Source organism: Eupeodes corollae, chromosome 1 (genome assembly GCF_945859685.1).
Source record: "Eupeodes corollae chromosome 1, idEupCoro1.1, whole genome shotgun sequence".
Lineage (NCBI taxonomy): Eukaryota > Metazoa > Arthropoda > Insecta > Diptera > Syrphidae > Eupeodes > Eupeodes corollae.
The window spans coordinates 74,564,297-74,591,938 of NC_079147.1; the positions used below are offsets into that span (position 1 = coordinate 74,564,297).

The following is a 27,642-nucleotide window of genomic DNA, read 5'->3' on the forward strand; positions in this document are numbered from 1 at the left end:
CATCGACTCGGACCACTACCTTGTTATACCAAAGGTAGAACTTCGGGTTTCCAGACCCAAAGCAAAACAGGGAGGTGCTGGGAGAAGGTACAACGCCGAACGGCTACAATCGCCAGAGATCGCCAAATCCTTTTCCGACCGAGTTACAAGTAACCTCTCTCGAAGTTCTTTGCTGCCAACACAATGTTTCGAAAACCAGTGGCAACATTGCCAAAATGCAATCAGAAAAGCGGCCTCTGATGTGCTGGGTTTTAAGAAGCCACCAACAAGGAACCTCTGGTTTGAAGAGGAATGTCGGCAGTCAAATGCAGCCAAACAACAGACACGAAAAGTGGCGCTGCGTAGAAGGACGAGAGCGGTTCATGAGCTGTATGAGTGAGAAGAACAACGACTTCTCAGATGGAAAAAGAGAGAACATGAGAATCGTGCAGTTGAAGATGCTGAGAGGTTTAAAAGCAGGAATGAAGTTCGAAAGTTTTTTGAACAGGTGATATACGTGAAAGACGAAAATGGAAACATTCTAGTGGAACCGCAGTCAATGATGGATATATGGAAGGACCACAGACTGTTAAAAGGCGATGACAAACTAAATTCCGGTGGCAGGCAGGATGATTCATTCAACATAGACAATGAAAGCCAACAATCCCCGTGCCCGTCCTCCCTACTTAGACGAAGTAAAGATTCCCATATCTAAGCTGAAGTCTAATAAAGCCTGAAAAAAAGGAGACTCTCTAAACTGCACCAACTATAGACTATAGTGTGGTTTTAGACTATAGAGTGGTTTTAGACCAGGAACATTCGATCAAATATTCACACTACGGTAGATCCTGGAAAAAACCCAAGAACACCAAATCGATGGACTCACCATCTTTTCATCGATTTCAAGGCCGCATATTACAGCATCTTCAGGGACGAGCTGTATAGAGCCATGTCAAGTTTTGGCATCCCTGCTAAACTGGTCCCTTTGTCTCCGTTGCTCTTTAAAAGTTGGAAACAACTTAACAGAACCTTTGGATGTTAAAGACAAGGTGATGCCCTGTCATGCGATTCTTTTAACGTCGAACTTGAAAGAATAGTACACAGCTACCACGTCAACACTAGAGGCACTCTGTTTCAAAAATCTGTACAATTACTAGCATAATGCTGATGAAATTGACATAGTCGGGAGAACTCAGCGTGATGTGAATGGGGCTTTTGTGAGTTTAATGGTTAATGAGGCCAAAACAAAGTACATGCTATCGTCAAGAAAGGATCAACAACACCGACGTCTTGGTCAAAACGTCACAATCGACAGACGTAACTTTAAGGTAGTCAAGGACTTTGTCTACCTAGGCTCCGCTGTAAACGCAAAAAACAACACCAGCGCTGAGATCAAAGGAAGAATAACTCTTGCTTATCGCTGTTTCTTTGGACTAAAAAAGCAATTGAGTGGCAAAGTCCTCTCTCGAGGGACCAAAGTGTTGCTATAGAGGACCCTTATCATCCCCGTCGTGCTATACGGTGCAGAAGCATGGACTATGACAAAAGCGGATGAAAGCACCTTGGGTCGGTTCGAGAGAAAAGTTCTTCGTGTCTTCTACGGTCCCGTATGCATCGAAGGGGAGTGGAGGAGAAGATGGAACGACGAGGTGTACGGGCTGTACAGGGACGTAGACTTAGCCAGAAGGGTAAAAGTCCAACGACTAAGATGGCTGGGTCACGTAGAGCGTATGGAAACCAATGCTCCGGCCGGAAAGGCTTTGAATCCACACCCACAGGACAGCGCAGTAGAGGAAGACCGCGGATCAGGTGACGCGCACAAGTGGAAAGTGACCTCACCCAACTTGGAGCGTGAAACTGGAGACATCCAGCTAGGGACTGAGCTAGATGGAGAAGTTTGTTGGGTGAGGCCCTAGTGCACATACGACTGGAGCTCCACCTTAAGTAAGTAAGTTAGTATCAAGCACTTTGGTTGCTTTAAATCTAGAGTAGGCCAAAACATCCAGCGAAAGTGAATGTTTAACTGCTGTGCCACTGACTGACAGTTTGTAGAGACAAAATCAAAAGATTTTAGGACAGCTTGACTGTCTGGTAAAATCTAGATATTCGTTCTGCCCGAAATCTGTTGCAATGGTTGGGAAGGTGGAATTAGAGATTTAATTTTAGTCGTTCAGATTACACTCTCCCACCAACCCTCTCACTAGTTTTTGATTCATCTGAATTTAAGTGGATTGATTCGTCTTCCAGATATTCCCTATACTTCCAAAAGGATCTGAAAGGTATAAGGGTTTGAAAGTTGCTATCGAACTTTAGTAGGATGATGGTGTAGTCTCTGTGATTTGGAAGCTATTCTAAATTTTTAGAAATTAGGGAGTGGTCAATGGTTTTATTAGTCTACTGTGATGAAGCTCTGAGGTGAATACAAAAGTTTGCAGAATTGTAGCTATTTGTTTGTTGAGTATATTTAGAAGTGTCAGATGGAGCAATGTGTACAGTACAGTAGATGGAGTCTGTTGTGATCAAGATAGTTCTTGACATAAGTCTGAACAGACCTACTGCACCGACAGGCCATTTTATATCATCATCATCTGTCATCTTCTTTTGATTCTTTTATTCTTGAATCATCTGGCAAATAATTAAAACGTTTTTTATATGATCTTTTTTATTTTTCTTTAGTTTATACGCGGCATTTTGAGGACGAGGCTGAACGCCCCTGAACATAAATACATACTATGGACGCCGCCAAATTTAGTCAATTTCTCCAGGCAATGAAGGAACTGCTACCCCAACCTGCTGCTGCTACTGCTTCCGCCACAACAACTACCATCATGGCTGCAAATTTTGAAGTTTTCAACGCCGAGGAAGAAAATTTCCAGCAATACGTCGAGAGATTCGATAGCTATTGTCCATTAAAATGCATAACCGACGAGGCAATTCGGAAAAGAACGTTCCTCCTCAATTGGTCCTAACCTGTACGCCAAATGCAAATTCTTAATTGCTCCAAGAACCATCGACTTACGGCGATATTGTGAAGGCATAGCAAGTTCACATTGCTCCTTCAGTAAACCAACTGGTGGGTCATCATCGACTTCTCATGAGATGAGGATACAATATTCAAATGAGAATTGCGCAGGATACAGTGCTGCTCTACAAAATATTGTGGTTAACTGCAAACAAAATTGTGCTTGTGATAAATCTTTAGCAAATTTGTTCTTATAGAGGCCTCAAAGACGAGCATTAGAGAACAAATGTTACAGGACGATTTAGAGTTGAATGCCATCGACCAAAAAGCTATTGCATCAGAAACCGCCAAGCTAAATGCGCGGGAAGTAGCTGCGCCTCCAGCTCAACCAGTGCATTGCATACGTATATTAATAAAATTTCAAGATCCAGACATCACACAGATACAAAGAAGTCAGCCAGAGGTCGTTCATTTTCAAAAAGCAAAAGTGCGTCCCACGGCAGGAAGTCCAGTGTGGATTTCCGAGACATCAGCATCACCGATCTGTGCATCAAGTGCGGTAAAAACAATCGTACATCCTCAGAAGGCAAAATTGATTCCCACAAACTTAAATGATTGTCGTGTCAGAAACAAGGACATGTGTCAACAGTTTGCATTTCGGCTCTAGTACAAAACAAAAATGCTTCGTCATCGTCAAGCCAGTCAATTTCCAGAAAAATTTCAAATGTGACAATTTTTTAAGATTTCAAATCAATATCAAAAATTTTAAGAAGACTCTGGATCCGGATACACTTTGCTGCCCAACAACGAGTTCAAACTCTTAAATTTAAAAGTTAAGTCACATGATTCAGGACTCGTGTCATCTCTAGGAGTTGTCAATGTACCGGTGAGATACAACAATACGGAGTCCATTCAACAACTTTACATCGTGTCTGATGGATTTTCAACTTTATTTAACAGAACGTGTATTCGTCATCTAAAAATCAGCCTTCAAGAAATCGACAAAACCAGCCTAGTCCAAATGAACTCCAAAGTCAGTGGATCACTTTGAGAAATTGTTTCCGAAAATATTCGAACAATCCGTAGGGAAAATTCCAGGCGTCAAATGCTCCTTACAATTGAGAAGCAATTTCAGTATTTATTAAAACACGTACGATCCCTTTTGCCATTAGAGATAAGGTCAAACATGAGCTGTCTATGCCTTAAAAATACGGAATAATAACACCTATTGACAAAAGTTGATGAGGTTCACCGTGCCCAAAGCAGATGAGAATGTGAGGGGGAATATACCCTACAAGGTAATATTTTGTTTAGAGATTCTAGAGCTTGCATCCCAAGGGCACTGCGACAAAATATATTAGAAGAACTTCACGTATCACACCCGGGAATCGTCCGAATGAAGAGAGACGATATTGCTACTGGCCGAACATCGACTACTCGGACATCGAACAAACTGTCCGCTGTTGTCAATCCTGTCAATTGAACCAGAAGTCTCCAGCCAAGGCACCTGCACACCATGGGAGGAGCGCAAAGAGAATTTTTCAAGAGTGCATATAGATTATTCTGTCCCAAAAATGGTATCTTTAACTTCTATCTGATAATAGTAGAGGCGAAATCAAAGTGGCCAGAGATAATAGTAGTTTCAAAAGCCCCGGACACATCAACTACCTTGAAGCTTTTGGAAGAAATATTTTCTCTCCACGGATACAAAAATACAATGTTCAAAAGGTTTTGCAAGGAACGGGGAATTTTAAAAATCTTCACTGCACCAGGTCACCCTGCAACTAATAGTCTCGCAGAACGGTACGTACAAACCCTAAAGTTGAAATTGAAAAAGATGCATATTGATAATTAACCAGTTCATATTGATAAAGTTCAACAGATATTACAATTGTTATGAGCGACATCTTTAGCTTGTGGAAAGAGCCCAGCAGAGTTATACCTACACGTACCATAAGAATTACAAAGTATAAGGAATTGCGAAAGGCTGTTCCACAACATGGGGTTCTTGGAAATCTCAATGTGGGTGAACGCGTAACAGCTTGGGTGTATCGAAACAACAAACCAACATGGGAGTTTGGCTCAGTCGTCGACAAGCTTGGTTCAAACGACACATTGATCAACGTAGACATGTAACTATTCCAGCCCCTAAGCAAATAGACCGCATAGTTCCACCAATTCCGAAGCCAATTGTACACAAACCTAGCACTGTATCATTCGTTGATCATGACGTGATCGTGAGTCAACCCGTTGATGAACCAGGTGTTTAAGTACCAAATCAGTTTTGTATCGGTTGACATCTAATCCATACCGATCAGCCAATTTTGTGAGCTGTTTGTAAGAGTTCTTCAAAGGTATTAAAATCAGCATTAACACTCACTCTAAACCCTCCATATCCAAACTAGTCAGAATTTCGTTGAGGTTAGAGAGAAGAGGGAACAGCATCGTGCCTCCGCTGACAATTCTTCTGGCTTCCCTTGGTTTTGAGTTATATATTCTGCTAGTCAGCATTTCAAGAATTAATTCCCTGAGAAAACTCTTTAAGTTTAGAGTTCTTAGTGCGGATGTTATTGCGAATGTGTCCACGTTTTTAAAGGTGCCTTCAATGTTAGGGAAAGCAATCATGGTATATTCCTTATGATCAAGAGAGTATTCGATGATGCGGACTCGGGTTTTACCGATTAACCCTTACAATAGGCATGTTGTGACTTAGAGAGAAATCTTTTATCAACCTTTGCTCTAAATTGGATATCAATCAATCTTTCTAAGGTCTTCAGAAGTAATGCTGGTAGACTTTTAGGTCTTTGATCTTTCGGTTAACTTGCAAGCATTTACCCGCTTTGGATGACACATGTTATAACTGTCTATTAACTGTCAAACAAAAATGCACATTAGCGACTTAACATCACAAATGCTTTATAGGTTCATTTAATTTTGTTTTGAAACCAGCATATCTTCATTTTTATCACGCTAACAATTTGATATGAAATCATCATATTTTAGTTACTACTCGTATAATTGTCTTAAAGATAAATAAATAAAAATCATTTTCCCCGAACTGATTTTACTTTTACCAACTGTCTGCTATTTTTATCCAATACACTGATGATATCCAATGCAGTTTATGCATTTATATTGTTATTTTCTGCTAAAAACAAAAACTCGATTAAGTTGTTAAACATTTTTCCACCTTCTTCCAACACCTGGCTGAACTGAAAGTGAAAACATCACTTTCCAAAACAAAATCAAGGCACAACCAAACGTGTCAACACGCCTGCTAACATACAACAAACCACATCGACTCACCATTGCAGCAGTGTCGCGTAATTTACAATCAAGATTCCAAAAGCCAAAGTCCCAGACATCCCCATTCAATGCAGGGTCCGAAATGTTTTGAAATATGTATTTTTGTTCGTAATTGAACTCTTCGACCTTTGCCACTTTCAGTGGCAGTCATTTCCAACAACCGTCGTCGCGGACGCCATCACTGACCAACACCGTTATAATTCACCAAATGGGAATTACCTACAGCTCTGTATCAATACCTTCCTTTGTAAACGCACGCCATCGACAAATTTATGGGTTTTTGTGGCGTTGCGTAAAGGGCGCACGAATTCATTCAAGTTATGGTTTTATGGTAATTTTTACCAATCATATACTTTCGTTATACCGCTCCACAACTTTGATTGAGATTTACGGGTGATACTTTTGCTGTAAGTTGAAAATCCAAAGTAGAGTGTGGAAAACTCCCGTTTTAATGTCAATTAATTGCACATTTTGGATATGTCAACGATTTATATAAAAACATAAAAAGACTACATCAACATGAAGATCCCTCGGGAGCGTTATTTCTTACATAATCTAGCCTAAAGACACAATGGCATCATATCCAAAGAACGTGAAAAAAGAAAAACACAAAAGAGAGAAGAAAAGAAACGATCGAAAAAATTCACATTACGAATTCCGCGACATCTCGAAGATAGTTTCACCGCATGTTTAGCGATTGTGCCGAACATGTAACCTAACAAATTTCCTTCAATTGTTTTATCTCAAGAGTACCTACATACCTTACCTTTTACAACTTTTCCCATTCACCCTGATCATTCCCAAAATACATAAAAGACTGATATCTTTGCTCTAGTGTTGTTTAATCGATTCCTTATAGCATCACACTTTTGTGATCAACACGGCATGATTTGAGGGAAAAATCAATTCCCAAGAGATGGAGAATTCAGATAAGACAAGAGGTGTATTTTGCCAAGACTTACAAATCGTATTTCCTAGAAGTTGCAAAAACAGAATTTGACAACTTATTTTATTTGACAGAAAGTAGACGCCATATTGTCTATCCTTCTAACAGTTGGCTTAAAATTAAAAAAGTAAGCAAACTTTATTTTAACTTTGACACTTATGAATTAAAACAAATTCAAGATAAACATTAAGAACCGCGAAGTAATTTGAAGTTATACCAGATTTATCAAACATTCTCATCAGTTTTACAACTATGTACTTTTGGAAGACAGGATGAAGTATTTTTTAAGCTGTTTTTTTTGTACTTCTTCTGTAGAAGTTTTAAGTTTTTTTATGATAACGTTCTTATAAGCCTTCGCATTATGAACGCTTCATAAACTGTCAAACTCAAAATTGCCTTTTTCGTTCAGAGGCCGTGTTGAAAAGTACTAAGCGCTAAAAATAATAAGTGGCCACCTTGCCAATCTGCATACATGATCTGTCATTTTATTATATATATTCATTTTGTGAATTCATCAGAATGAATTGACATACTTGTCATTCCGAAATAAAACGTGGTGCAATCCAGTTGGATTCTTCTTTTCATTTTCTTTTTTAACTCTTTTACAAAGTATTTTAACATTTGGCATCCCTTGCGGGGAACTTTAATCCTCCGCGTTATTAAATTAATTTGTAAAGAGTTTAATTTTGATACTAATGGCGCTGGCCAAAGAAGAATCTCTTGCAAAACTAATTTTTAACTTCTCAGCTAACACACAGAAGGCAGGGAAAGCGAAACAGACTAAAGGATACCTCGTGGGCAGAAGGAAATTGCTAGAAGAGTACTGGACCAAATTCAATGAGGCTCACGACATCATCTCATCAATGGATTCAACAGAAATCAACGAGAAAGATCTGCAAAGGCTTCTCTCGGATGAGCGTTTTGCCGAAATTGAATCTGCGTACTGCGAAGCCCTTGGAGATCTCAATGAGATAATAGACGAGCTGTCTACAACTACACATGAGCCGATGTCTCATTCAACTCCGACTCGTCTTGTCGTGAACGAAGGCATCAGCACAGTTAAGTCGACGCTACCACCACTGCAACTACCCACTTTCGATGGATCGTTTGAAGAGTGGCTGAACTTTAAGGATATGTTCACCAGCTGTGTCATCAATGACAAAATGCTGTCTGATATACAACGCTTACACTACCTTAACTGTAGTCTCCGTGGTAGTGCTACAAGTGTCCTCAAAAACATTCGGGTTAGCGAGGATAACTTTCAGACTGCATGGGACATCTTAAAAGGCCGCTATGACAACAAGCGAAAATTGATTAAGCATTACCTTTACGACATTGTTAATTTGCCAACCTTGGCGAACGAATCACATGTTGTCTTACGTCAAATACTTGATGGAATTACTGAAGCTGTTCGTGCTCTACAGCATCTAGGACGGCCAACAAACCAGTGGGACGACTGGCTGATTCTACATGTGACTCAAAAACTCGACCCTGTCACAATCAAAGATTGGGAAACGTCACTTGACAGTCCGAACTCCATCCCCACCTACCTGCAGCTAGAAAAGTTTTTGAAAAACAAACTACAAGGCCTGGATGCTATGGCGGCATGCTCTAGACCAAAACAAAATGAGCCCAACCAACAAAAGGCAATTAAGGCACAGCCAGTTCGAAGTCATCAAGCAAATGTCAATCGGTGCCCTAAGTGTTCTGGTAAGCATGTTCTAATGTTTTGTTCTGATTTCAGAAAAGCAACACCAGCACAGAGAATGACATTCGTGGCGAAAGCAAAATTGTGCAAAAATTGCCTTAAGGCTGATCATGCACAACAACAATGTCGGTCAGACTACACCTGTTTAGTATGTCACCAAAATCATCACACGATGCTGCACAATAGCATTCAGTCTCAAGAACCCCTCGTCAACATCAACACAAATCATCTGCGAACGAACTCCACTTGTAATCCAGCTCACCCTGCAAATTCAAGGTGTGAAAATTCCGATGGCGAATCATTGGTACAACTAGAACCGGTTCTGCTGGCCACAGCTCAAGTTGGAGTGCAATCTGCCACTGGGCACAAACTTAAACTCCGAGCGCTTTTGGACATCGGATCGCAGGCTACGTTTATTAGTGAGTATGCGGTGCAACAACTTCACCTTCGACGAACCCGGCTATTTATGCCGGTGACTGGGGTAGGAGGCATAAGTGTTGGAAAGTCAACAGGTCTGGTTGACATCCCTGTGAGCTCTCTCAGAGACCCAGACTTTAATATTAACTGCAGAGCTTTAATTTTGCCACGTTTGGGTCCTCTTATGCCCACTCTTCGTCTTGATACTAAAGGGCTTGGTGAATTTATGGATTTGGAGCTGGCCGATCCAGACTTTTGCGAACCGGGATCTATAGACGTAATTCTGGGAGCCGATGTTTATGGCTCTCTCCTATATGGTGAAATTTTGCAATCGTCTGCTGGTGCACCTGTTGCACAACACACCCATCTAGGATGGATAATCTTCGGGCGCTTACCCGAGTCTACAACTAGAACGCTCTCAACAAACTTTTGTGCATTTTCACAGTCTGAGCTAGCAGATTTGGTTCAGTCTATGTGGAAATTTAATGAGAACGAAGACGTGGAATCTTCTTCTAAGATGACACAAGATGAACTCTACTGCGAAGAATTCTTTAGGCAAACGGTACAACGGACCTGTTCTGGACGCTATGTCATCAAGTACCCGTTTAAGAATTCCATCGACCAAACAACCTTGGCGGATTCGAAAGAAGATGCCTACAAGCTCTTTCACCATCAACTCAATCGCCTAGAGAAGGACCCAAAAATGAAGACGATGTATGATGAATTCATGTCCGAATATCTAGAACTCGGGCATATGGAACTTGTTCATGAAGTCTCATCTCAACCGACTTGCTACATTCCCCGCCATGGCGTATACAAGGAGTCCAGTTCGACAACGAAATTGAGAATTGTCTTCAACGCATCCAGGAAGTATAAATCAGGTAAAACACTAAATGATTGTCTTCATGTAGGTCCCAAACTGCAGAGTGAATTGTCGGCGATTATCCTGAAATGGCGTACTCATCGAATTGGATTTATGGCAGATATTGAGAAATGCTATAGACAAATACTGGTGCAAAGAGACGATGCGGATATGCAGAGAATCATATGGAAAGATGAAGAAGGACGACCAGCTGTCTACAGATTGCTTACTGTCACTTATGGTTTAAACTGCTCTCCGTATGTCACCATCAAAGTTCTCCATACTCTGGCCAACGATGAAGAGGCTAATTTTCCTCAAGCTGCTAAGGTACTTCGTGAGTCATTTTATATGGATGACTGTCTCCACGGTGCCGACTCTGTTGAGGCAGCTCAACAATTACAGCTGGAACTGCAGAACTTACTACAACGGGGAGGTTTCCTGCTCCGAAAATGGAACTCAAATTCTACCGAGTTTCTACAAGGAATAAGCGTATACGATAAGTTGAGTGAACAGTGTTGCGATCTTAATTTGGACCGTGAAACCAAGGCGCTTGGGATCTATTGGTTTTGTCAAACTGACTGCATTGGTTACAAAGTGAACGTCACGAAACTCTCAACACCAATCACCAAACGCCAACAGCTCTCCGATGTGGCCAAAATCTATGATCCAACTTGTCTACTGGCTCCAGTCGTGATTACAGGGAAAATTATGTCACAACAACTTTGGCTTTCTGGTATATCTTGGGATGATCCACTTCCAGAACCTCATCAAAAGAACTGGATCCAATTTCGAGAAGAGCTTCCATTGATAGAGAACATCAAGGTTTCAACTACATGTTTTTTCCGATGCTTCTACTTCTGCTTATGCTGCTGTCTCTTACCTGCGAGTGAAAACATCTGATGGTGAATATAGAGTGTCACTTCTTATGGCAAAAACTAAAGTGGCACCTTTGAAGAAAATTACCGTTCCCTGCTTGGAACTCAATGGTGCACTTCTTGCTTCAAAAGTTGCGTCCAAAGTTCTCGACACCTTACAGTTACCATCCATCACCATCTATTGCTGGTCAGACTCGAAGACAACTCTGAGCTGGATTCGATCAAACCCAGGAAAACATAAACAGTATGTGGCGAACCGAATCACCAAAATCCAAGAGCTGACAACTATCGACTGCTGGAGGTATGTGCCAACTAAAAGTAATCCAGCTGACATAGCTTCTCGAGGCGTCTACCCTTCTCAGCTACATAGTCTTGACTTATGGTGGTCTGGTCCAACATGGCTACAAAAAGATGAAGGAGAATGGCCTGAACAAAAATTTGTCGTCAGTGATGTACAGGAGGTGACAACACTTTTTGCTACTCATAGCCCGTCGAAGTTAACAGAGGATAAGATGGCACTGGGTCTTCTCTACAAATATTCTGACATCAACACATTAATTGGTGTAACATGCTGGTGCTATCGTTATATTGCCATCAAACTAAAACAACCACATGCTACCTCATCCTGGTGCACAGCTTCTGAGCGACAAGCTGCCTTACAGTTTTGGATAAGGTATGTTCAAAGAATACATTTTACTAATGAAATTTCTTGTCTCTTACAGGGTAAACCTGTCAGCTCAAAGAGCAAGCTAATGAAACTCAATCCAATGATTGACGATACTGGCATCGTACGATTGAATGGCAGATTAAAAAATGCCCTATTGCCTGTGTCTGAACGGTTTCCTATCATTTTGCCTAAGGAAAGTAAACTTACGTCTTTGCTTATTGATCAAGCACATAACGCCACTATGCATGGTGGCAAGCAAACGACAATTAACTTTCTTCGAAGGCGCTATTGGATTATCGACTGTTTAAGCATTCCGGACTAGACTATGCCGGACCCTATGCGATTCGTACAACAAAAGGCCGAGGTCATCGAAGTTACAAGGGATGGGTCGCTCTTTTTGTCTGTCTGAGCACTAGAGCTATTCATCTACAACTCGTTAGTGACATGACAACTGAGACATTCCTTGCAGCCTTACGACGATTCTTTTCTCAACGAGGGTACAGCTCTAGCATCTATAGCGACTGTGCAACGACGTTTGCAAGTGCAAATGCAGTTCTGAAACAAGACTTTACGGCTTATCAAAAACAGTTGGAAGCAGGTGCACGATCCGTGTCTTGCCATGGTGTATCTTGGCACTTTATTCCACCAGGCTCCCCAAACTTTGGAGGCATATGGGAGGCTGGAGTCAAGAGCATGAAACACCATCTAAAGCGGACAATCGGGGAAGCAACGTTAACCTTCGAGGAGTTTTACACAGTCATCAAGCAAATTGAAGCTGTGCTGAACTCAAGGCCGATTTCAGCCCTTTCAGATGATCCTGGAGATTTTGCTGCCTTGACCCCTGGGCACTTTTTGGTGGGCGGTCCCATCACTGCCACTCCGGAACCGGACTTAATTGACATCAAGACAGGTAGACTCTCACGTTGGAAACAACTCCAACAAATGCAGCAGGATTTCTGGAAAAGGTGGAGCTGTGAATATTTGCATGATCTACAAGTAAGAAGCAAGTGGCAAAAATCGAAGGCCAACATTAAAGTGGGTGATCTGGTCCTAGTGAAAGATGAACGGGCACCGCCGACCCAATGGCTATTGGGCCGTGTTTTGGAAGTTCATACTGGAGAGGACGATCTAGTGCGGGTTGCAACCATCCGTACACAGTCATCAATAATAAAACGAGCTATTTCAAAGCTGGTCGTGCTTCCTGTCGACAACGACTCTGCGGATGAACACGGTGGGCGGCCAGATGTTTCGTCGCAATAACTGGACGAGGTGGGCGGAATGTTGAAAAGTACTAAGCGCTAAAAATAATAAGTGGCCACCTTGCCAATCTGCATACATGATCTGTCATTTTATTATATATTCATTTTGTGAATTCATCAGAATGAATTGACATACTTGTCATTCCGAAATAAAACGTGGTGCAATCCAGTTGGATTCTTCTTTTCATTTTCTTTTTTAACTCTTTTACAAAGTATTTTAACAGGCCGGCTTTCGAGTATTCACAGTGTGACAAAAAAATGAGCGTTCTTTTCAAACGGAAATCTAATAGCTGTTTCTATTAGATTTTCTTAAAACGTCTTTCTGAGGCCAATTGTTAATGTTCAATTATTACAATTACTCTTGGAGAACTCGTCAATTCCTAGCAGAGGCAGTACCCGTGAAAAAACTTTAGATGGCACACGAACAATCATGCCACGGGTACTACTACGTAAAAATTGTACGTATTCTTTGTAGACTGCAAGGCGGCTTTTAATTGCATAGACAGAAGATCTTTGTTTATCTTGGAGTCTCAACAAGAATGTTCCAAAAACTATACGAACAAAATTAGTTGGCAGTTTGGGATAAAAATAATATTTCAAATTGGCTAGAACTATTATTAAAAAGGGAGGTCTATTGAGTCCACTCTTCTTCTCAATTTATTAAATTTATTTAAATATGGCTCCTCTTGGAAGATTTCTTTTTGATTAAATGCCCATACAATTATAACTCTACGCTAATGACATTATTGTACTATCAAAACAACATTCTCCAGATTATGATAAATAAACTTCAACATTACTGCAAGCTGAAGAACCTACAAATAAATACACCAACATCAAAAATAATGGCGTTTCGAAACCGGGCCGTCGTTTCGTACGGAATAAATTTGAGAAAATAAAAATCTGGAAATTGTAAAGAAATATAAGCATTTCGGACTTAGAAAGTCCGTATATTTTTCATGATTTTTAATGTTGTCAGATCCGGATACTCCACCGTCGATCACATTTCAATGCTTCGTTCGGTTTCTAACTCGTTTCTTTCGAGGAATATGAAACTATTTGGATTTTTCGTTGATTTTAAAGCTGTTTTCGACAATGCCCTATTTTGCAAGCTATTCCAGATAGGAATATCGCTTAAGTTAGGAACAGTATTGTAAAATTTACACAAGGCTGCAAAGCTACAGAGTGGAATGGCCAATGTTTTGGTGTTTAGAGTGGTCCTAAAAAGAATCGGGAGTCAAACAGGGTTGTGCACTCAGTCCAAGTTTTTTTTAACTCTTCACTAAAGATATAGTCGAAGCATTACCAGCAGGAATCGAGTATGCAGGCGTTAACATTATAGCACTATAATGGTGAAAGAATAGAGTTGGTGAAAGACTTCAAATGAGCATGGAAAAACATCTCACTGACAAACTTGTTAAGGCGAAAACAGCTAAAAAAGTTCCATGGAAGCAATGTTTTAGTATTAATAATAAGGAAACTACGCATACCAGAAAGCTCAGGGTCTTCAAAGCTGTATCAGAATCGGTTATGTTTTATGCGGCGGTACGTCGCGTCGGAGACATTTCAACAAGTGGAAAAACTGCTGAAATTTTACATAAAACGGATTTTCTGCCTCCCTTCGAGTACGCCAAACTACATGATCATGTTGGAAACAGGTTTATCTTCTTCATTCATGAAAACACTTGAACTGCAAGTCGATTACATCATAAAAGCTCTTGATATGCAAAGTTATCGTCTTTCAAAGAAAGTAGTTCTTTAAACAATCCAATCCCGAAGGGGATGGTTGAAAGACTTGATGGAACTAGCCGAGCAGTGGATGTTGACCTGAACTTTATATCGCTTATTAGCTAGTCTGAATGAAGCCTCAAGAGAACAATACACGAATCAAGCCAAATGTTCACTCCACCGTATGATTTACAGCAGACTAGACTACGATCTCCGTTTTGGTAACTCAAACCCCATTATTTAAATAACATTTATAAGAAAAGCTTAAAGAATCCAAACGCACTATAAACTGCTTATATTAAAAAACTGTCTTCTGCAGCCAAAATGTAGCTCCAAGTAAAAAATACAGAATTTTTGATGCAGTCGTCAGATCAATTATGTGTTATTATGCAGTACAGGTCTGGGGTATTCTCGAGTTTGAAGAAGTAGGAAAACTCTTATGATTTTGTTAAAAAAGGATATACAGACTATTGGAAATCACACCAACGTACATGTTGCACCTAGAACCGACCGAATATTTTGAATCTACAGGAATGAATGAAGGTCGAAAAGCACAAGGATTAACACTTTTATCATATTTTCTTTTAAAAAGCTTTACTTCCGTCGAAGAAAAATTTCTTCTAGATTTTATGAATTTATTGTGCCCTTACAGTATTGAAACCTTATGTATCGATTACGTTTAAATCATTGATAAATGAAACTTAATTTAAGTCCATTTACATTTTATAAAAAAAAAGGTTTTACAATTTCAAACTTCTAAATACAAAATATGACAATTGCTATGTCAAAACGTATTTCAAAATAACTTTAAGTGACCTATAAACACCGTGGATGGCGTTTAAGTTCGAAAGCCCCTAACACAACATTCAAATACGCGCTCCTCGGCTTCTTACGGTGGCACAGATCCAAGTGATCCAATTTCCAATGACTTCTGCATAGATCCGACTAAATTTGAGCGATGGCCTGTGTTATTGTCACCTTTAGAGCATAGGTCGATTTATTTGCACAGACCTGCTACTTCAAGAAAACTCACACTAAAAAGTCTAATCGCAAGACCTTGGTAGCGAATTCACATTACGCCTGCGAAAGATAAACTCTAAACCGTTCGTGCAAAATGTCAATCGCGGCGTACGCACCAATTGCGCCGCCGCCGGCCCAAAATCCACATCAAACGGTAACTTTTTGAGGATGTCGTCCCATGTAGGGCAATTTGGCTTCTTAATATAGCCAATCATTCAAATATGTGCCCAGTCAGCGAACAAACGGTGTTGGTATGGTCATGAACTTTTAACTCCTGGGTCAGTTGGATCTTTTACGGGTGCAGGTTTAAGTAACGACGCAAAATTCGCCAAGTTGAAGTATGCAAAAGGCTGAGTGCACGGCGAAGAATAGATTGCCTCGGGTTCTGCTGTAAACTTTCAATAATCGCTGCTATGTTCTCGGCCGATCTTGCATTCCTTGAACGTACTGGTGTAGCTTAATTCTTTACTGAACTAGTAGTCTCAAATTAGGCCACCAAACGTTGAAAAGTCGACTGTGAAGGGCCACATAACGTCTGCCGTAAAATGAGCGCAATGCGCGCAACGTTTGCGTTAACCAACACTCATTTCGTTAATAAAGTTTTATCATTTTAACTCGCATTAAGCATGAACAACTAAATAATAATAAATTAAAGATTTGACAGATGTCATGTAAAGAAAATGTCCCCAACGGGGCACCAAAATCTACCAGCGTCAATTGAAGAACCCTTTAGATACTGGGTTTGCACATAAGAGCTACCTATAGGTATTTTAAAGTTGGGATGACTTTATATATACGGATGTAAGTGTTCAAAAAACTTTCAGTGTACACTTTGAGCACAGCGTGTTCTGTATGTTCTTAACACTGAGAGTTTGAATCTCTGAAAACAACTACCATCCAGATGATTGAAATATAAAACTAGATATAGGATCAGCCATCCTCCTCTTCCGGAATGTGTCGTATTTCAAAAAGTCTTTGGAGGAAATTATCATTTAAAGCTCCCTGAAGGATTGTCTTTTACTTTCTTAAATAAAATTTTAAAAAAATATATATTTTTTACCGGTGAAATTCTTCCAAAACCTCCAAGAACTACATTTTTACCACAAAGACAAGGAAACAAGAGCACGATGAAGACAGAGGACAATAATGAGGACGACACACAGAGAGTTGCTCCTGCGCTAACTTCTTGGTGGAGGTGAAATTGAATGTCAGCGAACTCCTTGCGAATAGCATGTTCAAAACCCCTTTGACCTCTTCATTTTTAAATGCAATGTTTCTGGTGTTGGGCTAGAGAGAAAAAAGATAACCATCTTCTAAAGAGAGGCTTGATTGTACTTTTTGTTGCTGTTGTTATTGTTGCAGTGCTATTACCAACGTTATAGTTGTTGCATGATCTTAAAACTAAGAATGGGAAGTCTATTTTCGGTGGCAGGAGTAAGTTACATGGTCTAAGATTGAACAGGGACATGTTATTAGTCTGCAAAGAATGAGCTTTGTACATTTTACGTCTGTCCAAATAACAACATGACTGGCGAGAATTGTTTGTTTTGTCTTCAAGTCTGTTTGTGTTGTTTTTAATTTGCTCCAAAGGTGATCGAATAAATTATTGTGGAACAAATGGCACCTGTGCTGCTGGTTGGTGCTTGTTGAGATTTACAACATAGTGGTATGTTGTAGTAAAAATAGTCACCAAGATCTCTAAAATGTAAAGTATTTTTATGCGCTTAGACAATCTTAAGGTTTCTTTTATTTGTTTTTGTTTATTTGTTAACAAAAATACATACAATTGTTAACATTGTACGAGTATATTTATTTTCGCCTTTGATTTTGCTTATGTTATAAGAACGTAAATTAGAAGAAATGATAAAGTGGTTCGGTGATCGTCAATACTGTAACTTTGAAAGTTCCTGACAATTTTACTACTATTCTTTTAAATTCTTTGTGATATATGTAGCTCCAAAAATGAGAGTTAAAATTGTGTGCGAATTGGATACATTTTGACACTAGCGTGGTGAATAAAATGTGTTGATATGCATTCTGCTGTTAAGATTGTTAAATGTTTACAATAGTGAAGTTTCTGAAGATGGAGCGAGTGGCCAGTTTAAATTTGTTTAGAATTTCTAAGAATTTGTTTAGATAGATTGACAGAGCAGGAGAATGAATCATAACAATTCTGTTCTCAGATTTCTAACAGCAAAAGTGAGAAATTTGTAGAAGAAAAATTGTTGCAAATGTTAGAAAATGTTAGAATTTCAAGTAAATTTTCTTAAACTATTTTTATGAAAATTAAATGTATTATTATTATTATTATTATTATTATTAAATTATTATCGTTCCTATAAAATACCTTATCGTCAGTTTGCCGGAATCCTACTCTTGGATCGTCACCGCACCCGAAGATCGAGATGATGCCGATTTGACGATTGGAAACGTCACTGACAAGATTCAAGATGAAAACTAAAGAAGTTTTAAAAGCAAAGAAGATTAAGTATTCAATGTGGTCTAAACAAAGAAGAAATCCGAAGCCTACAAAACCGAAGAAGACGGATGTAAAAGAAGCAAGGATGTGCAACAAACTAGGCATCAAACTTAGATTTTCTCTCGTCTGACGTTTGTGATAAAGTAAGACCTGAGTGTGGTGCTTCGTACATTGACTCTGGAACTACAATCCATATGACGAACAATACAAATGTCTTGGAATCGGATATGGTTGATTGAACTGCCTAGTACCTAATGGCGATAGCCAAAAGATACTTCTGAAAGAAGTGAAATATGTTCCTGAGCTTTCGGTTGTTTTCGAATAATATGCCTAGTCTACACTGGGACTGGATCCCGAGTTATTGCTTAAGCAAAGCGAACTTACAGCTTTTACAAGTTGTAAACTGGAAAATCTAGTAACTGTCCTGTAAAAATGATATTTCATTGTGCATTCATTAATGGCATCGTCAACTTGGTTATAGTCGTTATCAAGAGGCTTGTGAAAGAAGTTCTTTCAACTGGCGTTTATCTAGGAAGTGCTCTGAGAAGATCATTTGGGAATATTACATTAAAGGCAAGCTGGTACAGTCAAGGTTTCTTTTAGGCAAAATAGGGAAAAGCAATCTAACAATTAATTAATTCTGTTCTATGCGGTCCTCTTCAAACATCAACTCCAAAAGGTAACCGATATTTCCTAACATTAAATGACGATTTTTCTAGTACATTTGCTGAAATCGAAAGATGAAGTACCTAGTGCTATAAAAGGCTTTGTCAGACCTATGTTCAACAAATTTGGTAGAAAACCTGCCATTCTACGAACCGACTATTAAAAGGAATGTACATCTAAAGACTTGGAACAGTTCTTTTAGACAGAAAGCATTCATTATAAGTATACTATTCCATACACACCACTGCAAAATGGTGTAGCAGAAAGCAAAAAACCGAAATTTAACAGAAGCAACGAGAATATGATACTTCATGCCAAACTTCCAAATCGTTTTTGGGGAAAGCCGTAATAACATTAGCCTATTTGCAGAAAAGGTTACCCAGTAACAGTCTTGAGAAGACATCAGTTGGGTTGAGTCACAGGAGAAAACCTGAGATACATAAATGTGCTTGGATCAAAATAATTTAGAATTATCGAAAATGAACCTATGAATCCAAAGCTACCCAAAAATATCCAAGAATCTAGAACTATAAACTAATATGAAAAGCAAGATGCTTCTCTAAAAAGAAATTCAGAATACGTTTCAGTAAGAATGGGAACATTTGATAAGCCGATTGTCATCGAAGAAGAGCAAGTAATTCAAGAAGATGAGCCTTTCTTTATAGAAGAGCAGTCAGTAGCCCAGTAGCCTTTTCACATCGAACCTAAAACCTGGTTTTTGCATTTTCAATTTTGACTGGAAACCTACATCAAAAACTCAAGTCTTTCTATACATTGTTGGTAAGCCACAAGTTTTGTATAAAACCTCTCGAAAACTAGTAGCAATTTAAAGTTGAACTAAACGAACAAACCTTTAGAAACATTCAAACAAAACAGCTGACGGCTGCTGTAAAAACAAATATTTCATTTTGAAAAAAAATTGGTCGATGTAATCAATATTATTTATACAATTTTCCTACAAAATAAGAATAATTGATTTTTTGTTTTTTATTAACAACATTTGGATGAGAAAAAAAAAACTAAAAAAAAGAAACTTTAATGGAGCAGCGTGGCAACAGACAAAATTGCCAACGTCGAGAATAAAATTCCCGGTGACTATTCGTGGCACTGGTGGTTCTTTTATGATCCTCCAGAGTTTCAAACGGTCTTTGTTAAGCGAGGAACTAGAATTCATTATGGCTACTGGCATGACGACCCCAAGGACAAGGAAGACTTGTTCATAGTTCGTAATGATGTTTCCAATGGATGCGTCTTCGAACACGTTGCCACAAATATGTTCGACGCTTGCGCTTACTACCTGGAGAAAGACTTTCCGGTAACTCCGTGCAATTGTAAGGAGAATAAGTGTGAAAGAAGGCTAAGGTGAAGGCTAATTCGCAGTGGGCTAGGAAAATTTGCGCCAAAACATTCCACAATGTGGGAATCGTTGATCCAGTGAATAAAACCGTAACAGTGGGCTATAGTCCCTCGATGGACTACGATGCCAACATCAAGAAAATCCTCAGTGCTTTGGCAAACCAGGCTAGTCCTTAAGGGAAGAAGCCAAATAGATAGTCATGGAGAAATTGCATCCCATCATAACAGCCTCAGTGATCGTTTTAGATGAGTGTGATTTTGGTACGAACGTTGAACTAGGAATTGACCTTTTCCACTCCGGCCATAAGAACCTACACGAAATCGTTCAGAATTTTCTCAACCCCACCTATAAGTTGCTCAGACGGCCACAATATATGTATTATGTATATATATAAAATTAATTTATATAGAATTCATTTTTATTCTAACAGTTTTGTTGTTGATTCTATGATATACAGTTCATCACAAAAGTCATGGGACAAGAGCAATTACATTATGTATCCAGCAATCTTATTAAAATTAGTACAAAATCAAAGACTATAGGCAATCGATTTACTGCTAAGAAGTAGCTAAGAAAGGCAAACAAAGAAAATTGGCAATTTATTAACTAACGGGAAAGTTTCAGCATGTAATATAAACAAGTACAAATTGTTATCTCACAAAAGTCATGGGACAAGACTAGAAATAGCGGCATTTTTTGTTTGTCTTAGATTGTTCATTATGGTTACTGCATTTTGCTAAACCCATATTGGCTAGCTAGTTGTAAAAGAATAATCCGGTGCTCAAAAATCAATTTAATAGTGCAGTTTTTAATAAGCAACATGTTGCGAAAAGAAACATTGGAAGAAATTCAAAATATAATTGTTTTAAATTACGAGGACATTAAAATTGTTAGAGAAATAGCAAGTTTAGTTAAAAAAAGTCATTCGACAGTTTTCAATATAATAAAATGATATAGGGAAGAAAATAGATTTGAAAACAAATCGCGTAGTGGCTGACCAAAACTGTAAGATGTTCGTGATGAAGGGAAGAATCTAAGAGAAATTAGACAAAAAGCAAGAATAAGTGCAACGAAACTAGCAGCGAACTTAGAGGAAACAACGGGAATAAACGTGAATCCGGAGACTATAAGAAAAACTATAAGAAAGGCAGGTTACAACGGTATAGAGCAGCAGGAAAGATATTGTATGTCACCGAAATAAATAGGAAGAAAAGATTGCAATTCGCTCAAACGCATACAAATTTCGATTTTACCTATTGGCAGAATGTCATATACGCAGACGAAAGTAAATTTAACATTTTCGGCAATGATGGGCGCATTACAGTATGGAGAAAGCCAAACGAAGAATTTAAAAAGAAGAACCTAGTTCCAAGTCAAACATGGAAGAGGTGGAGTTATGGTCTGGGGGTGTATGTCGGCTGGTGGTGTTAACGAATTGTTTTTTTTTTTGAAGAGACAATGACTCAGTGGGTGTATCTAAACGTAATGAAAAACCATTTGCACCAAATCGCTGAAAAATGGGACTTCGAAATACATTGATTTATTACCAGGATAACAATCCTAAACACAAATCGTTTTCTGTTCGGTCCTGGCTTCTATGCAATTGTGCTAAGGTCAGCTAAACACCACCTTAATGCTCAATCCCCGAAACTTAACCCCATTGAACATCTCTGGGATATTCTTGAGCGAAAAGTAAGGAAACATACGATTAATTCTTAGGCCGAGTTTAATGGAGGAATGGTCCCTTATTACCACCGAAGAGAGAACCAATTTAGTAAAATCGGCCAAGGGAATCCCCACGAAGTATTAAATAAAACCATTGATCATTATACTTGTCCCATGACTTTTGTAAAATAAGATTTTGTACTTGTTTATATTATATGCTGATACTTTCCCGTTAGTTAATAAATTGTCAATTTTCTTTGTTTGGCTTTCTTAGCTACTTCTTAGCAGTAAATAGATTGCCTATAGTCTTTGCTTTTGTATTAATTTTTAATTAGATTGATGGATACATTATGTAATTGCTCTTGTCCCATGACTTTTGGGATGCACTGTACTTTGTAGACAATTAGCTTCTCCTTAGTGAACTGTTTGGACAGGTTGAATTGAACAAAAAGGATAGCTGCAGTCAAGTGGTTGGTTCATGTCGTGAGCCCATTCCACCCGTCCCCAGAACTTCAGTTGAAACTCTTCTTCGAGACAAGCTAGTGTAACGGCCTTTTCTGCGCTGATATGCTGCATAGGAAGGATCATCGACTTATGGGTGTGGACGGCAAAGACAAATCCTTATAGGAGAATCTTTGCACTTCAAGAAATTTCAAAAAACTAAATCTTCACTGTGTGATATGAAGTACTTGCATATTTTCATTTTATTCGCATCCGAGATGGAAAAAAGTCCTGGTACGTATCTGCATAAATTATTTAGATATACAGTCCCCGGCCATATTATTCGAAGCACTGCAAAATTTTTATAATTATTAAACTATTTGCAATATTTTTAACGTTGAAGAATGTATGGCTACATGTTTTTGCACGATGGAGCTCCATGCCACACAGCCCGGTCCATACAAACATGTTTGAGGAAAGAAAACATCCCTCTGTTGGACTGCCCGGGAAACAGCCTTGATATCAACCCAATTAAAAACGTGGGGGAGCTGATGAAGAGGGAAGTAGCTAAAGCTGCGGTCACTTATTGAAAGAGTAATTCACGTGTGGAATCACCACCCATCTATCTATCAAATGCATTGACAGTATACTTACTTACTTACTTACTTAAGGCTACAGTCCTGTGTGAACTAGGGCCTCACCCAACAAACTTCTCCATCTAGCTCGGTCCCTAGCTAGATGTCTCCAGTTTCGCGCTCAAAGTTGGGTGAAGTCACCTTCCACTCGTGCGCGCCACCTGATCCGCGGTCTTCCTCTACTGCGCTGTCCTGTGGGTGTGGATTCGAAGCCTTTCCGGGCCGGAGCATTGGTTTCCATACGCTCTACGTGACCCAGCCATCTTAGTCGTTGGACTTTTACCCTTCTGGCTAAGTCTACGTCCCTGTACAGCCCGTACAGCTCGTTGTTCCATCTTCTCCTCCACTCCCCTTCGATGCATACGGGACCGTAGAAGACACGAAGAACTTTTCTCTCAAACGGACCCAAGGTGCTTTCATCCGCTTTTGTCATAGTCCATGCTTCTGCACCGTATAGCAGGACGGGGATGATAAGGGTCTTATATAGCAACACTTTGGTCCCTCGAGAGAGGACTTTACCACTCAATTGCTTTCTAAGTCCAAAGAAACAGCGGTTAGCAAGAGTTATTCTGCGTTTGATCTCAGCGCTGGTGTTGTTTTCTGCGTTTACAGCAGGACCTATAGGTAGACGAAGTCCTTGACTACCTCAAAGTTACGTCTGTCGATTTGAAGTTTTGACCAAGGCGTCGGTGTTGTATTTCCTTTCTAGACGACAGCATGTACTTTGTTTTGCACTTAACCCATTTTTGCCGCCTCTGCTTCAATACTCACAAAATCCCCATTGATATCACGCTGTGTTCTTCCGATTATGTCAATGTCATCAGCATATGCCAGTAATTGGACAGACCTTTGAAATATAGTGCCTCTAGTGTTGACGTATGAGCTCTGCACTATTCTTTCAAGCATGATGTTAAAAAAATCAATTGACAGCGCATCAACTTGTCTAAAACCTTTTTGATATCGAAAAGTTCTGTTAAAATGTTTCCAACCTTTTTGGCAGCGTGAATTCTATATGGTCAGCGATGCCAAAACTAGACATGGCTCTATACAGCTCGTCCCTGTAGATGCTGTCATCTGCGGCCTTCAAATCGACGAAAAGATGTTGGGTGTCGATTTGGTGTTCTAAGGTTTTTCAAACATCCGTCATGTGAATATTTGATCGACTGTGGACTTTCCTGGTCTAAAACCACACTGAAAAGACCTATCAGTTTGTTGACGATGGGCCTTAGAATTTCATATATTACAGCAGAGAAGATTTTATAGGCCATGTTAAGTAAACTGATTAGTCTATAGTTAGTGCAGTTTAGAGGGTCTCCTTTTTTCAGGATCGGGCAAACAATACTGAGGTTCCATTCATCGGGCATGCTTTCTTCCGACCATATCTTACAGATAAGTTGGTACATGCTCCTAACCAACTTATCTCCAGCTGCTATAAAGAGCTCTGCATTCAATCCGTCCGCTCCAGCGGCTTTATTAGACTTCAACATAGATATGACAATCTTTACTTCGTCTAAGTCGGGAGGACGGGGTTGTTGGCTTTCGTCGTCTATATTGAATTTATCATCCTGCCTGACAGCGGAATTCAGTTCTTCGTCGCGGTTATACAGTCTGCAGTTATACAGTTATACAGGTTCTTCCATATCCTCAGCATTGACATTCCACTATGATGTTTCCACTTTCGTCTTGCAGCCTTCGGTTCTAGGTTTATGTACCTGTGAATTTCGTTTCACCTGTTCATAAAACTTTCGAACCTCATTCCTGCTTTTATACCTCTCAACATCTTCGAGTGCACGCTTCTCATGCCCTCTCTTTTTCCTTCTGAGAAGTCGGCGTTCCTCTCGCCTCTTCTGCTCATAGAGCTCACGAGCAGCTCTCGTCCTTACAATATTCGAAAACCTGATTAAAATAGCTGGAGATTAAGATTTTGCATAAAATCTAAAGTGCGTCTAATAATATGGCCAGGGACTGTATAAGTGTATATTAGAGTGACCGCAATAAATCGATTTTCGGAATTGGGTCGGGGGAACCCCATAAAATGATCAGTCCTTGCAGATTTTTAGATAGCCAAAATTTCAGCTCGATTGGATAACGGTAAATGGTGCCGACACACGCCCAAAGTTTCAAAAAACTCTCTCTTTTCTCTGTTTTTCGAAGTAAACTAGCCCTAGCTCCCAAACAACTGTCCCTATTTAAGTTAGTACTGTTACACATAATTCACATGCTAAATGTTTTTACCGTCACTTACAACAATGTAGTTAGTAACCAAAAAGCTTTCAAGTCGTTGATATTGTTTAATTAGCAAAAGTGCAAGTTCGTATATTTCAATAAAAAACAAACGCGCTTTTTATTCGCTTATTATTTTTAATATACAATAAATTGACTGATTAAAAATTGTGAGTGTTATTTCTGTTGTGTTTTCTACAATATTTTTAGTCATTTTAAGGATTTTACAGATATTTATTCCGTTCTTTGATATGGCATCCACATCAAATATAAAAAGCCGAACCCGTGCAAAAATATTTCTTATAGGCTATGCGTCTCATCAAATAACAGGTTGTAAATTACCCTCAAATCGTCAAGTTTTGGCAACTTTGTTGTTTAATTTGCGGACTGTGAAGTTAAATCTGAAAGAATCAGCAAAACTTGTCATTCGAGAGGTACTTATTTTTTGGAAAAAAGCAAGAATTCCATCAAAATACGAAAAAGATGCAATTAAAAAATTAGAGAAACTATACTATGAGTGGAGAAATCACCAACGAAATAAAAATAAATCATTTGAAGCCACAAAAAACAAAATTAGAGAATTTGCCTTAAAATTAGACGATCTCTTTGATGTAGCCCATCGCGATGCCTTGATCATGATGGAGCCAGAAGATAAGGTTTTTCTTTTGAAACAGAGAGAAAAAGGTCGTCAAGGTTGTCTGATTGGAGTCGATCTGCGGTTCAGTCGAGCTGAAGAGGAAAAGGCTAAAAAGGATGCAGAGAAAATGAAACGCAGAATTAAAGAATTCAGTTTTGATATCGGTAGGCTTTCCTTTCATTATTTTTAGACCTTTTGCTACTCTTGCTCTGATTTTAAAAGATACTGACGATGAGGAGGAAGCACAGGCGGAAGAGGAGGAGGGAGCTCAAGAAGATGAATATTACCAGCATTCTGCGCATTGGGATGGAATGGGCGTTTCTAAATCTCAGGAAACCACAGAAGTTTCTGGACCGTCGGGTAGCAAAAGAATGAGATACAGTCGTGGGGTGAAAGAGCTGTTAACAATGAAACTTTCAATGTTATTAGATCGATGTAAGGTATCTGACAGAAATGCTTCTCGCATAATTATAGCTACAATAGAAGCACTAGGGCAGAATCCAATTGAGTTTGTAGTTTCAAAATCAGCCTTACATTCGAGAAGAAGAAACTTTAGGGAAAAATACACAGCGGACATCCGAAAACGAGTACAAATATCAGAAAATGAAGCAGTGGTTGTTCATTGGGATGGGAAACTGCTACCAGGTGTTCTAAAGAGAGAGCAGAATAAACGAATTGCTATATCTATATCCTATGGTAAAAATGAACAACTCCTTGGAGTGCCAGTTATAGAAAATAGCACTGGTGAAGAGCAGGCCGCTGCTGTGTATGAAATTCTGGAGCAATGGGGAGTTTCACACGCTGTGAAAGCAATGTGTTTTGACACCACTGCTTCAAACACTGGAAGGCTAAAAGGAGCTTGCAAAATTTTGCAGCAAATGTTGGATGAGGAGTTGCTTCACCTGGCGTGTCGTCACCACATTCTTGAAGTTTTACTAAGAGATATTTTTGACTGTAAATTGGGTTCAACCACTGGACCTCAACCTGATATTTTCAAAAGATTTCAAAATGAATGGTCAAAAATAGACCCTAAACGATATAACACAGGCATCAGTGATAAAAATGTTAAAAAACACCTAACCAATGATGTTATAACTCAGATTGCAGATGAATTAAAGATAAAACTCAACGAATGTCAGCCTAGAGATGACTACAAAGAATTCCTGCAGTTGGTTTTAGTGTTTGTTGGGGTGCTAGATGGAAACGTAGTTGGATTTAGAACACCAGGTGCTACTCATCATGCCAGATGGATGGCTAAAGCTATTTATAGTTTGAAAATATTTATGTTTCGAAGCCAGTTTAGCATGAGTAATGAAGAACGAAATGCTCTGGGGGATATATGCGTTTTCATTGTTAAAATTTACTGCAAAGTTTGGTTTAATGCTCCAAGGGCTTATATGGCTCCTAAACAAGATTTTGATCTTTTGCGTAGTTTTATCGAGTACCAGAAAATAGACAAGGACATTTCTGAGAAAGCTCTTGCAAAATTTTCAAACCATTTATGGTATTTGAGTTCAGAGTTGGTAGGTCTGGCGTTTTTTGACCCAACTTTATCCGACAGCGAAAAATCTGAAATGGTCAACATACTTTTGATAAGCAACGAGGCAGAAGATAACAGAGTTGTAAATCCAAGGCTTCAGAAACATCAACTTGAACAATTTTTAACAGCTGGGTTAAAAAACATTGTCAACAAGGAGACATTGAACTTTTTTAACCGTTTAAAAATAAACGTAGATTTTCTGAAAGAACCTCCAAATCTTTGGCCCGAAAACCCCCATTTTAAGGATGGTTTCAAAATAGTAAAATCACT

At 39.2% G+C, this 27,642-nt stretch overlaps 2 protein-coding genes across 2 annotated transcripts; both read left to right on the forward strand.

Moving 5' to 3' along the window:
• The first annotated feature begins 7,888 nt into the window (after positions 1-7,888).
• Positions 7,889-11,080, forward strand: LOC129940429 (uncharacterized). Its single transcript, XM_056048763.1, has one exon. The coding sequence runs from the start codon at positions 7,889-7,891 to the stop codon at positions 11,078-11,080; it is 3,192 nt and encodes a 1,063-aa protein (XP_055904738.1).
• A 25-nt stretch (positions 11,081-11,105) lies between these two features.
• Positions 11,106-12,044, forward strand: LOC129940431 (uncharacterized). Its single transcript, XM_056048777.1, has one exon. The coding sequence runs from the start codon at positions 11,106-11,108 to the stop codon at positions 12,042-12,044; it is 939 nt and encodes a 312-aa protein (XP_055904752.1).
• The last annotated feature ends 15,598 nt before the right edge of the window (positions 12,045-27,642 follow it).

Bases quoted from the DNA above. Each gene is read 5' to 3' on its own strand.
- LOC129940431 (XM_056048777.1), top strand. From the start codon at position 11,106: ATGGCAAAAACTAAAGTGGCACCTTTGAAGAAAATTACCGTTCCCTGC.
- LOC129940429 (XM_056048763.1), top strand. From the start codon at position 7,889: ATGGCGCTGGCCAAAGAAGAATCTCTTGCAAAACTAATTTTTAACTTC.